Source organism: Telopea speciosissima, chromosome 1 (assembly GCF_018873765.1).
Source record: "Telopea speciosissima isolate NSW1024214 ecotype Mountain lineage chromosome 1, Tspe_v1, whole genome shotgun sequence".
In the NCBI taxonomy this organism is placed as follows: domain Eukaryota; kingdom Viridiplantae; phylum Streptophyta; class Magnoliopsida; order Proteales; family Proteaceae; genus Telopea; species Telopea speciosissima.
The window spans coordinates 22272450-22285081 of record NC_057916.1 but is presented as its reverse complement, the minus strand read 5'-3'; the positions used below and the strand labels follow the sequence as shown (position 1 = coordinate 22285081).

General features: G+C 38.3%; 2 protein-coding genes across 2 annotated transcripts; both read right to left on the bottom strand.

Moving 5' to 3' along the window:
• LOC122670019 (probable caffeine synthase 4) lies at positions 1-1725 on the bottom strand. Its single transcript, XM_043866995.1, has 4 exons — positions 1654-1725; positions 1099-1509; positions 553-723; positions 1-354 (listed from the first exon to the last, which is right to left on the bottom strand). The coding sequence occupies exons 1-4, from the start codon at positions 1723-1725 to the stop codon at positions 1-3; spliced, it is 1008 nt and encodes a 335-aa protein (XP_043722930.1).
• Positions 1726-11304: 9579 nt separating this feature from the next.
• LOC122669676 (probable caffeine synthase 4) lies at positions 11305-12567 on the bottom strand. The gene is made up of 3 exons (XM_043866537.1): positions 12496-12567; positions 11934-12356; positions 11305-11560 (listed from the first exon to the last, which is right to left on the bottom strand). The coding sequence occupies exons 1-3, from the start codon at positions 12565-12567 to the stop codon at positions 11339-11341; spliced, it is 717 nt and encodes a 238-aa protein (XP_043722472.1). The 3' UTR covers positions 11305-11338.
• Positions 12568-12632: the final 65 nt, after the last annotated feature.

The following is a 12632-nucleotide window of genomic DNA, read 5'->3' as shown; positions in this document are numbered from 1 at the left end:
TTACTTCCAGCCCTTTCTCTGAAGTGTGATGGCAATGCTCACAAGTTCAATAGGAAGCTTCTTGACCATGTGATCAATTACCAAACGAGTAAATTTCTCATACAATGGTTCTATAATCTCATGTCCAAAGTGGTGAGAAATCAGGGGTTCTGAAACTGATCTGATATTTTTAGCTACCTTACCTCCCTTAACCTGCATGTTTGTCTCTTCCTTGTCCCCAATATCTAGAGCAAATGTTACCAACTGTTTTGTGTCGAAGGAGCCCTCCTTGTCTATTACTTCTTGAATTTCCTCGCATGATGCCGTGTAATATGGCACATTAAAAGAATCTAACTTCTCTTCCTCAATTAGTCCCTGTTGCCAAAAAAAAAAAAAAATGCATGCATGGAAGGAACTTTAGCAATAAGCTAATGGAGTTTCTTGAAACCCAAAGATATGGTAAGTAGTAGTACTACCTCCAAACCATAGCTATGAGGGCCTCGATAATAGTTCCCAATAGTCACAAGTAGCTAAGGAAGGGTCGCCGCCTTGTCTACCATGAAGTATCAAGACCATACGAGCATTGAGGATCAACTCTTTTGATCTCAACTTGATGAACGAAGTAAAATCCTCTTGAAATTGTTCCAGGTAAGCTTTGCTGACAGGAGAGGGGCTAGTATTGGAGATGTAGATTTTCCCCCTGTTTATTGGAATACCGACTTCACTTGTGAGCCCTGGTGGAACCTGTCAACGATTTTCATTAATTCATTAAAAAAAATCAGTAATTTATGTAGTGATCTAAATTAGGGACTGAACGCTTAAAGCAAGTTTAAAAAAAAAAATATATATATATATATAAAAGAGAACACTAGGTCAAAAATGAGAAAGACATATCTCGACTTGGTTTTTAACAAAAACCCCTGCAACCTAGCGAGAATGGTTCCATCAGGTTCTCGTATGAGAACTATTTTCGTACACCAGAGATATGGCACATAGATGGAATCCACTAACTATTTAGGGTGTACCCAGTGCACGAGGCTCATTGCACACCTTGATTTGCTAGTGCTTGGTGGGGCCAAGTGAAACAGTTGGGAAGTGATGAAACTTAAACTTACTTACCCGAGAGAGCCAATGCGCACTGTAGCAAGAATGGACAAGGTGTAAACTATTTAAGGGGAACAGTCTCTCGTAGAAGGAGCCAGGAGCACCTGCAATGAAACACTTCTTACCATCCTCGCCGATCCTTTCTCCTTCAAGTTGTTGATAATTTTTAAAAAAGAATTTGAACGTTGAGTTGAAATCATTTCCAGGAAGATCATTTAAGAAAACTTGAAGCTCTGGCTGCTTTACACCTAATTCGTTGCACATTTTCTCTACTTTTCGTTTGATCGTAGTGATCACTGTGAACGTATTAGGACCGAAGGCGCAACCCAAGTCCGCAATGGTTAAGACATTAGAGGGAAGACCCTCATTGACGAGATCTTCAATGGCCTTCTCTAGGATAGGTTTTGCAGTTGATATCACCGATCTCTGCTCCAACCATAAAAATAAAAATAAAAAATAAAAAATTTAAATCACAATATATAGAGCAAAAGTAATAGGATATAGATTTCCTTCACCATAAGAGGGAGAAAAAAAAATGAAAATGAGTTAGAGAGCTTAAGATGTACTAACATTGAAAGAATTCTGAGCATAGCTTGTATCTCGTTCTCCATTACTCATGCGTAGGAATTCCTTCACCCCCATGACTTCAGTTATCAATCAATGTATACTCTGATCACTCACTCGATAACGTTTCTCTTTATGTTTTGAGTTATTACTTCAACTATGTATGTATTTATAATAAGAGAAAGTTAGTCTTATGCTCGTTTGGTGATTATAATATAACTCAGCTGATATTTAGAAAAAAAAAAGAAAGCAACCGGATGGCGCACATGGCCTGCGAGAGCAATGTTCTTCACATGTTAGTTATGTGAGAGATGGCATATACAAAGTCTTATTAGGAAGAAGTCATATATAATAAGAAAAAGTTAGTCTTCCACCAGTAGTTGAAGGTGTGAACAGGTTTCTTCTAAGAGACAAACGGTGAATCCCTTCAATGGATCGGGTAGTGGTGGTTCCCATGTGATGGGCCATGGTCGTGGTGTGGTGCCTCAGAGACGAGTCTTCCAGGGGCTGCAATTATCTCCGTGTTTCTTTCTTTTTTGAGTATTTTTCGCAAGAAGTCATTATCACTCCAATATTCTCTCTCTTTCCCACGTTTCCTTATCAACAGTCCCACTCCAATATTCTGTCTCTTTTTTCTCCACGTTTCTTTTTTTGTTTTGAGTAATTTTTTTTCAAGAAATCCTTATAACCACTCCCACAATTCTTACACCATTTATAAAAAACAAATAAGTTAATTCTCTCTCTCTCTCTCTCTCTCTCTCTCTCTCTTGGTGAGTCCACAAACTAAATGAGAGTTGAAGGTGATTAACTTACTAAATCTTTATCTTTATTCTCAACGACCTCACACAATCAAGTAGAATAAGAAAACATTGTTGAATTATTTTTTGGGTAATTTACACATACCACCCTAAGGTTTTGACGAAAGGATATTTTCACCCCCGGCTTTGGAAAATTCTGCGTTCGAGGTTTACAAACGGTAACAAATAAGCCCATTCTGTCATTCCATGACTAACACTATTAAAAATTAGACTTGAATTGACGGAATTGCCCGTCTAAGAAGAACCAAAAAAAAAAAAAATGAATAGACAAAATTACCCTTACAAAGGGGGGAAAAAAAAAAAAAAACCTACAACTCATCTTCCCCAATCGAATTGGGGAAGTTGAGTTGCAGGTTTCAAAACCAAAGGGATGAAATACTTCAAATGTAATTCCAGAACAGCAATTCGATAGAAGGAAATCAAGTGTGCAGAACAGACGCAGTTGAGGGATGAAATTGATAGATTAAAAATTGGGCAATTTGGGTAGGTGCACTTGTAATAACTATGTGGGTTTTCACTCCCTTTCACTTGTTTCTGTCCATACTTTCTCCAATTATACCCATCTTCCAACCTCCTTTGATCTCTAATGGACATAGTGTTCTAAGGGTATTGATTGTCCTCAGATTCAAATCCACTACTGACTTGGGTATTAGTTTGAATCGTGGCAATCTCAGAAGAAAAGCTCTGGTTTGGGGCGAATTCGGATTTCACTATAGGCTTTGAATCAGTTTGCTTGTTGGATTCCTGCAGATTCCATCCTTGTTGCTGTCCTTTCAAGGTTTCTTCCTGTTTTCATCGAAACCAAAATCAATTAAGAAGCTCTAAGACCAAAATTAAATGAAACCCATAAATGGAAAGAAGAGACTAGAGAGAATCAGTATACCATAGAAGATGATGATGTTGCAGAAGTCTGAAACATCGAACCAGAAGACATAGCAGATCTTATTTGGGGCTGGAAAGAGAAATTGGAGTTATTTCCCTCGTCATTTTTACACTTTGCTGAAAGCTACTCTTCCAATTGAATCCCTAGGCAGGCAATGAACCTTAACAATTAATAGAAATCAAGAACCAGAAAACTTGGCCGGACTTAGAGATTTTAGGGAACTAGACTTGAAGTAGTTCTAGGAAATCGATGGCAGAATCAAATGAAGAACTGAAACCCTGACGAATAGAAGGGTAGAGGGAAAGGAAGGAGAGTAAATTAGGATCGGTTCCATGGTGTTCCCTACAAGGATACCTGCAACTCATCTTCCATGGGTTTTATGGATTATATGATTTTATTTGGCAGCACAACCTTTTCACAAGTTACAGTTGTTGCATTCTTCAACAATCTTGCTGAGAGCCCGCTTTCTTCTTCGTTATTGGTACTTCCCCACCATGAAACCCAAGTAGGAATTAAATTAAGGGTAATTGACGAATCAATGGGGTGCTGGGATGGTTGCAACTCATCTTCCCCAAAATCGATTGGGGAACATGAGTTGCAGGTTTTGGTTTTATTTTTTTGGGGTTCTTCTTAGAAGGGCAATTTCGTCAGTTCAAGTCTAACTTTGAACAGTGTTAGACTGTTAGTCATGAACTAGCGGAATGGGCTTATTTGTTCCGTTGCAAACCTCGTGGGTGCGCAGAATTTTTCAAAACCTGGGAGGTGAAAATATCCTTTTGTCAAACCTCGGGGGTATGTAAATTACCCTTAATTTTTTTCAATAGAGAGAGACTCATCATTTTTGTTCTAATGTTCTACAACAGTTTTATCATGATCACATAGAGATATTAATGACAGGGTATACTTGGAGAATTTGAAGAAATTAGCATAAAACCAGCTCACATTTGCTAGAAAATAAATGATAGGGTGGCGTTCTCTTTTCCTTTCTATTAATTGAATAGATGAGCACTAAGCCAAAGATAACCAACAATAGGTACCATAAATCAAAATTAGTCACAACTTGGTGCTTTCCAATAATAAGCACCTTAAAAAACAGAATTAATAAAATCGACTTTAAATTTAGACGAATATTGGAGTGGGAGTACCGGTGATAATTAAGGAAACATGGAGAAGAGAGAGAACATTGGAGTGATAAGGATTTCTTACAAAAAAACTCAAAACAAGGAAAGAAACGTGGAGAAGAGAGAATATTGGAGTGAGATATGTCTTAATTGTCCCTTGTTTTATTTATGGTAAACCTTAATTAACACAACCTTTAACTTGCACAACAATTATTCAAGTAATATTCAAAATCTTATTTAACTAAATTGAGTATTTTTTATTGCCTAAATTGCATCAAAGGTCATTATCACTTAATTCTAATCCAACAATTCACTAGTTGGTTGATTGTCGGAATTTACAAAATTGTCATTGATCTTATACATTTTTCACATTATTGCTTTGGTGGGCCTTCGATCGCATCAGTTTGGGATTTACAATTTTTTAATGATTGGTACTTGCATGGAAATTACTTGCTATCGTAAGGGAGATTGAAGATTGTTTATTAGAGTTTATTTGCAGCTTGCTCTTGATTATGTGATTTTTGTAATGCTCATCCCTTGAAAGGCTAATTATTGGTAAGTAGTAGTACTACCTCTGAAACCATCGCTATGAGGGCCTCTGATAATAGTTCCCAATAATCACAGGTAGCTGATGAGGGGTCGCCGCCTTGTCTACCATGAAGTATCAAGACCATACGAGCGTTGGGGATCAACTCTTTTGATCTGAACTTGATGAATGAAGTAAAATCCTCTTGAAATTGTTCCGTAAGCTTTGCTAACGGGAGGGGGCTAGTATTAGAGATGTAGATTTTCCCCTTGTTTATTGGAATACCTACTTCACTTGTGAGCCCTGGTGGAACTCACAACGAGTTTCATTAATTCATTCAAAAATATCAAATTTATGTAGTGATCTAAATTAAGGACTGAACGATTAAAGCAAGTTAATAAAAAAAAAAAAGAAATATAAAAGAGAACACATGGCCAAAAATGAAAAAGACATATCTCGACTTGGTTTCGACGAAACCCCTCCAACCTAGCGAGAATGGTTCCATCAGGTTCTCTTACACCGAGCTATGGCACATAGATGGACTCTACTAACTATTTAGGGTGTACCCAGTGCACGATGCTCAATGCACACCTTGAGTTGTTGGTGCTTGGTGGGGCCAAGTGAAACAGTTGGGAAGTGATGAAACTCAACTTACTTACCCGAGAGAGCCAGTGGGCACTCTGAGCAAGAATGGACAAGGTGTAAACTATTTAAGGGGAGCAGTCTCTCGTAGAAGGAGCTAGGAGCACCGCAATGAAACACTTCTTACCATCCTCGACGACCCTTTCTCCTTCAAGTTGTTGATAATTTTCAAAAAGAACTTGAACGTTGAGTTGAAATCATTTCCGGGAAGATCATTTAAGTAAACTTGAAGCTCGGCTGCTTTACACCTAATTCGTTACACCTTTTCTCTACTTTTCGTTTGATCGTAGTGATCACTGTGAACGTATTAGGACCGAAGGCGCAACCCAAGTCCGCAATGGTTAAGACATTAGAGGAAGGCCCTCGCTCACGAGATCTTCAATGGCCTTCTCTAGGATAGGTTTTGCAGTTGATATCACCGATCTCTGCTCCAACCATCAAAAAAAAAAAACAACATTTAAATCACAATATATACAGCAAAAGTAATAGGATATAGATTTCCTTCACCATAAGAGGGAAAAAAAAAAAAGAAAAAGAAAATGAGTTAGAGTTTAAGATGTAACAACATTGAAAGAATTCTGAGCATAGCTTGTATCTTGTTCTCCATTACTCATGCGTAGGAATTCCTTTACCCCCATGACTTCAGTGATCAATCAATGTATACTCTGATCACTCGATAACGTTTCTATGTTTTGAGTTACTTCAACTGTGTATGTATATATAATAAGACAAAGTTAGTCTTCCACCAGTAGTTGTTGAAGGTGTGAACAGGTTTCTTCTAAGAGACAACGAGAATCCCTTCAATTATTGTGGCTTGTGGAAGACAATTTGAATTTTGCTTGGGGGCTCAAATGTATTAAATATGCTTTACCAAAAAAAAAATGCATTAAATATGTTAGTGGAAGACAATTTACCTTATCTACTGATGAGTTGGATGCATAGTTTGAGGTATCGGATCGGATCGGTCGATATTGGTTGGATCGGATCGGTATCAGTCGAGACCGATCGTGATACCGATCTGATCCAGCTGTACGGACAGGGGTAAAAAATGTAAAAAATTAAAATTTTTTTATAAGAGAACAGGGACAAAAGTGTTATATTTGCCCGAGTTGGGCGATCCCGATTTGTATCGGTCGATCCGAACCGATCCAGCCGATACCGAGATCACAAACCATGGTTGGATGGGAGAAGTAATAGTCAAACTGGTGGTGTTCCCTATTTGAAAGGTCCCACAATCTGAGATTTGTATTTCGTCGTCAAATATTTCGGATCAGGGATTTGTGAATCTTGGTTTGGGTCGTGGATCGGGTAGTGGTGGTTCCCATGTGATGGGCCATGGTCGTGGTGTGGTGCCCTAGAGGCGAGTCTTCCAGGGGCATGCATGGGGACGTTATCCGTGGGGGTGGGTCTACGGGCTGTTCTCCTCCACTACCCCTAGTCATGGTGTGGAGGCTTCGACTTTGGCTGGAGGATTCTTGGAGGTGGTTTTGCCAGCTGGGGAGTTTCATACTGTGGATACTATTGATGTACGTGCATTTGGTGATGGCATGGTTGTGGTGCATGCAGCAGGTTGCGGAAATCGATCAAATGGCTATTGTAGTTGAGAAGAGGGATTTACAGGGGCAAAGCAAGCATTGTCACGGGAAGACACAAGATGTTAACAATGCTGGTCACAATCATTATGAGTGGTTGGCATCTAAATCGAAGGTGAGCAATACCTCCTTCATCATTTGGTAAAAGGGTCTTATAAGTTATTTTTAAGGATGTCGGGATGATTTGGCTTAGATGTAGGGCAAAAGTCCTTCTTGAGAGAGATATCGATGTCCGTCCGTGTCCTATTATCATCGTGAGGGGGTGACAAAATTCGGTGTCGACAATAGTCGTTATTTTATCTCGTATACGATAACGAAAATCCCATATATAGCAGTTACTGCTGAAGTCCGAGTAACGATACCCATATAGCCTTTACTTTGTCCGACAAGAGAGAGGCAGTCGATCATCCGTCTCTACCTGAGCCGTGGACATCGCATATTTCGTATTTGGTACATTTTCCATTCATTTCTTTTATTTCTTTACGTATTTGTCTATTTTCTTTTTATTATTTTTGCATAATGTAGACCATTAAAGTAGTTCGCTTTAGTGTACATAGTCAATGATTTTTTCTTTCTTTATCATATTTAGTGCATAATAATTTAGTCTTACATGTTGGTATATGACATATTAAGGGAGAATTTTTTAAATCTAACATCTAGTAGAAAGATCGGTTTAACCTGGGAGAGATGGGGTGCTAATACCTTCCCATGTTCGTAACTTGACCACTTACCCATAATCTCCAATGGACCATATGGAATCACATAGCCCTTTCCGCTAACTCCGGATGGGGCTACACCCATTGGGTCCTAGGCCCTAATCCTAGGTGGCGACTCCTTTTTTTTTATGAAGCATGATTTCAATCCCCATAATGATGTATCAAAATGATACGTGATAATCCATCGAAGGAAAATCCTGTCGCCATAAGGCCGAGGAAACCTCCCTCCGAGGACCACAGTACTTACACATAGGTTGTGGATTGAGTGTGACTCAGTGGCAGTGTTGTTGGTGGTCCAATTTGGGTCTATTCCTTGGTTTATGCGTCAACTATGGAATAGCCTTCTTCTGTATTTGAAAGCTATCCATTGAAAGATTTCTCACGTTTTGGAGAAGTGAACTCGGTGGCAGATTTTTTTGCTAAGTACTCGGCAAAGCATCGTTCATCTTTTGTTTAGGATGATGATTTCCCTTTCCCTGTGAAAGGTTATTTATTAGATGATGCTCTAGGGCGCCAAAGAATCAGGTTTGACTAGAACCTCTTTCTTTGGTGCGGACACCTAAAATTCCCTTTTACACTCTTTCTATATTGGCACGGTTATTCAAGTTCGCTGGCCAACAATTTCTACATTACATCAAGGTTAATATTATGTTACTAAAATTCCCCCCCCACCCCCACAAAAAAAAAGAAGCAAAAAATGAAGGATGCTGTTTTTACAATTCGTAGCAACCGTTATGCCTATATCTCATTTATGGAGTGGTTGAAGCCTAATGTTTAATTATTGGAAAAGCTGGTAATCATAAATAATAGAAAGAGTACTCACAGTAAAAAACGTTTTCCATAAATCTTTTTTGGTTTGGCTATGCAATTAGAGTTCTTACAGAATACTAATGAAGTGATATGTCAGTGTTATTTGTAAGAGATATCTCTAGATATAATCTTAGATATCCTTTATAATTAGGCAATGCCAGATGAATATAGGTACTGGATATGACATATGATATATTGATCATCAACTTCCTTGCGACTTGTTCAGATCAGCTCCACATATGTAGAGAGTAGATATTCTTCAAAGAAAAAAAAAAGAAAAAAGAAAAAAGGTTAGCCTCTTAGTACTACATATCCAAAACGCTAACCTCACATATATGTGAGCTTCATGAACATTACGAGCCAATTTAGATGTTAGAAAATAATTATTTTTGATTTTTCATATCACAATGGTACGGGTTTCCTGGGTCAAAGTGTATTATATATATATATAGTCTTATGTGTTCTTATTGGCTTGCGAGAGCAATGTTCGATCTTCGCATGTTATGTGAGATAGCATGCTGTTTTTGTTCCAATACGTGACATTTGAGGCCATAAATAGATCAGCATGCATGAGTCCCATTTTTTCCTCAAACACATGTTGACCATATATTGAGGGGCATGGAACTGTTCATAACCACCTGTTTTATTTTTGTCATTTACAAGGGGATGAGGGGTTTTTATGGAAACAAAATTAAATTGTGATTGAGTCTAAGATGTACATTCACTTGTTGATACCTGTTGATGATCCATTCTCCTCAATATGAGCATTGAAGGGGTGTTGCACGGTTCATTAATTGGTGCTATCTTTAGTTCATCTTTTGGACAGACTAAATCAATTCTTCATTCGCATCTGAAAATTATTCTATACTTTATATTAGGACTGCTCGGTTGTTTCGTTTTATGAAAAGTTCTGGGGTTGTATTTTCATGAGCCGTAATTACATGTCGCCCACTTGACTCATTCTTTCATAAATGATATTTTGATATTATATTCTTTTTGGCACATGTATATATGGAGAATGTTGTCTATCTTGAGGAAATATTATATTATTAAATTTCATGACCTCACATGTTGGAGTGATCCATGCCCTTTCAAATTCATCTAAACGCTCTTATATTCTCTTTCCTCCCTGATAGTGTCTCTCCTCCAATTCCAACCTCCCTCACTTCCATTGACAAACAATGATTTAAATAGTGAATGTGAAGAGGCACAAAGTACGCCTTAGGCTCGAAGAACCTTTTACCTTAGAATATTCACTACACATATCCCTTTAGCAACTTGTTACATGACTTACATCATAAGTTCCTATCCGGTAAGATCCCATGGAGTTTCATGCAAAGCTGGTGGTCTATTTCCCCTTTCCTAAACTCTATCCAGTGGAGAATCACACACTGCTACAGGGAAAATAATGCTGCAGCGGATGCCCTTGCAAACCATGCCGCAAGAAGAAAGGAGTCAAGCTCTTGGCAACCCTCCCCGGGTTTCATCTCCCACGTTATAAGCTGGGATGCCATAGGCCGGCCCTATTACAGATTCACTTAGGCTGCTTCTGTGTGGTGGGGGCTTATGCCCATTTTTGTTTTTGTCTTAACTGATATGAAGTCCTTTTTGTAACACATCCTTTTTATTTTTCATATCAATACATTCCTGATCTTAAGCCAAAAAAAAAAAAGGCTTACATCATAAGTAGAGGCGTAAACTGAAAGATATAAAGAAAAAACAAATCTAAGATATAAATAGATGGACTAGAAGAAGCCCTACCATAACCCCCTCCCAAGAAAATAGTGTGAGGCCACACAGGCGTATAAGCGAGAGAGAGAGAGAGAGAATTAAATGGACAAAGATTTTTTCAGCTAAATCTTCCCCGTTTTTAACCAAGAAACTCAATATTGTGAGCAGTTGTTCCGATAACTTTATTAATGGTGAAAAATTAAAAGTACAAAGATTTTTTCCTTGGGGAAGGACATCCACCTTAAGCAGGAGCCAATTATTTCACACTCAAAACAAATCTAAACCCAAACTAGCTTCTTACATTGAAACTCAATTACTTCTAGCCCTTTCTTTGAAGTGTGATGGCAATGCTCACAAGTTCAATAGGAAGCTTCTTGACCATGTCATCAATTACCAAACAAGTAAATTTCTCATACAATGGTTCTATAATCTCATGTCCAAAGTGGTGAGAAATCGGGGTTCAAACTGATCTGATATTTTTAGCTACCTTATCTCCCTTAACTTGCATGTTTGTCTCTTCCTTGTCCCCAATATCTAGAGCAAATGTTACCAATTGTTTTGTGTCGAAGGAGCCTTCCTTGTCTATTACTTCTTGAATTTCCTTGCATGATGCCGTGTAATATGGCACATTAAAAGAATCTAACTTCTCTTCCTCAATTAGTCCCTGTTGCCAAAAAGAAAAAAAAAAAAAAAAAAAACTCCTAATTAGTTAAAAAGAAATATATACGCATGCATGGAAGGAACTTTAGCAATAAGCTAATGGAGTTTCTTAAAGCCCAAAGATATGTAAGTAGTAGTACTACGTACCTGCGAAACCATAGCTATGAGGGCCTCGATAATAGTTCCCAATAATCACAGGTAGCGAGGAGGGTCGCCGCCTTGTCTACCATGAAGTATCAAGACCATACGAGCGTTGGGGATCAACTCTTTTGATCTCAACATGATGAACGAAGTAAAATCCTCTTGAAATTGTTCCAGGTAAGCTTTGCTGACGGGAGGGGGGCTAGTATTGGAGATGTAGATTTTCCCCTTGTTTATTGGAATACCTACTTCATTTGTGAGCCCTGGTGGAACCTGTCAACGATTTCCATTAATTTATTAAAAAATATTAGTAATTTATGTCGTGATCTAAATTAAGGACTGGACGCTTAAAGCAAGTTAATAAAAAAAAAAAGAAATATAAAAGAGAACACCAGGCCAAAAATGAGAAAGACATATCTCGACTTGGTTTCGACCGAAACCCCTCCAACCTAGCGAGAATGGTTCCATCAGGTTCTCGTATGAGAACTATTCTCGTACACCAGAGATAATGGCATATAGATGGAATCCACTAACTATTTAGGGCGTACCCAGTGCACGATGCTCAATGCATACCGGCCTTGATTTGTTGGTGCTTGGTGGGGCCAAGTGAAATAGTTGGGAAGTGATGAAACTTAAATTTACTTACCCGAGAGAGCCAGTGCGCACTGTAGCAAGAATGGACAAGGTGTAAACTATTCAAGGGGAATAGTCTCTCGTAGAAGGAGCCAGGAGCACCTGCAATGAAACACTTCTTACCATCTTCGCCGATCCTTTCTCCTTCAAGTTGTTGATAATTTTCAAAAAAGAACTTGAACGTTGAGTTGAAATCATTTCCAGGAAGATCATTTAAGAAAACTTGAAGCTCTGGCTGTTTTACACCTAATTCGTTGCACCTTTTCTCTACTTTTCGTTTGATCGTAGTGATCACTGTGAACGTATTAGGACCGAAGGCGCAACCCAAGTCCGCAATGGTTAAGACATTAGAGGGAAGGCCCTCGCTCACGAGATCTTCAATGGCCTTCTCTAGGATAGGTTTTGCAGTTGATATCACCGATCTCTGCTCCAACCATCAAAAAAAAAAAAAAAAAAAAAAAAAAAAATTTTAATCACAATATATACAGCAAAAGTAATAGGATATAGATTTCGTTCACCATAAGAGGGGGAAAAAAAAATTTGAAAATGAGTTAGAGAGCTTAAGATGTACTAACATTGAAAGAATTCTGAGCATAGCTTGTATCTCGTTCTCCGTTACTCATGCGTAGGAATTCCTTCACCCCCATGATTTCAGTGATGAATCAATGTATACTCTGATCACTCGATAACGTTTCTATATATGTTTTGAGTT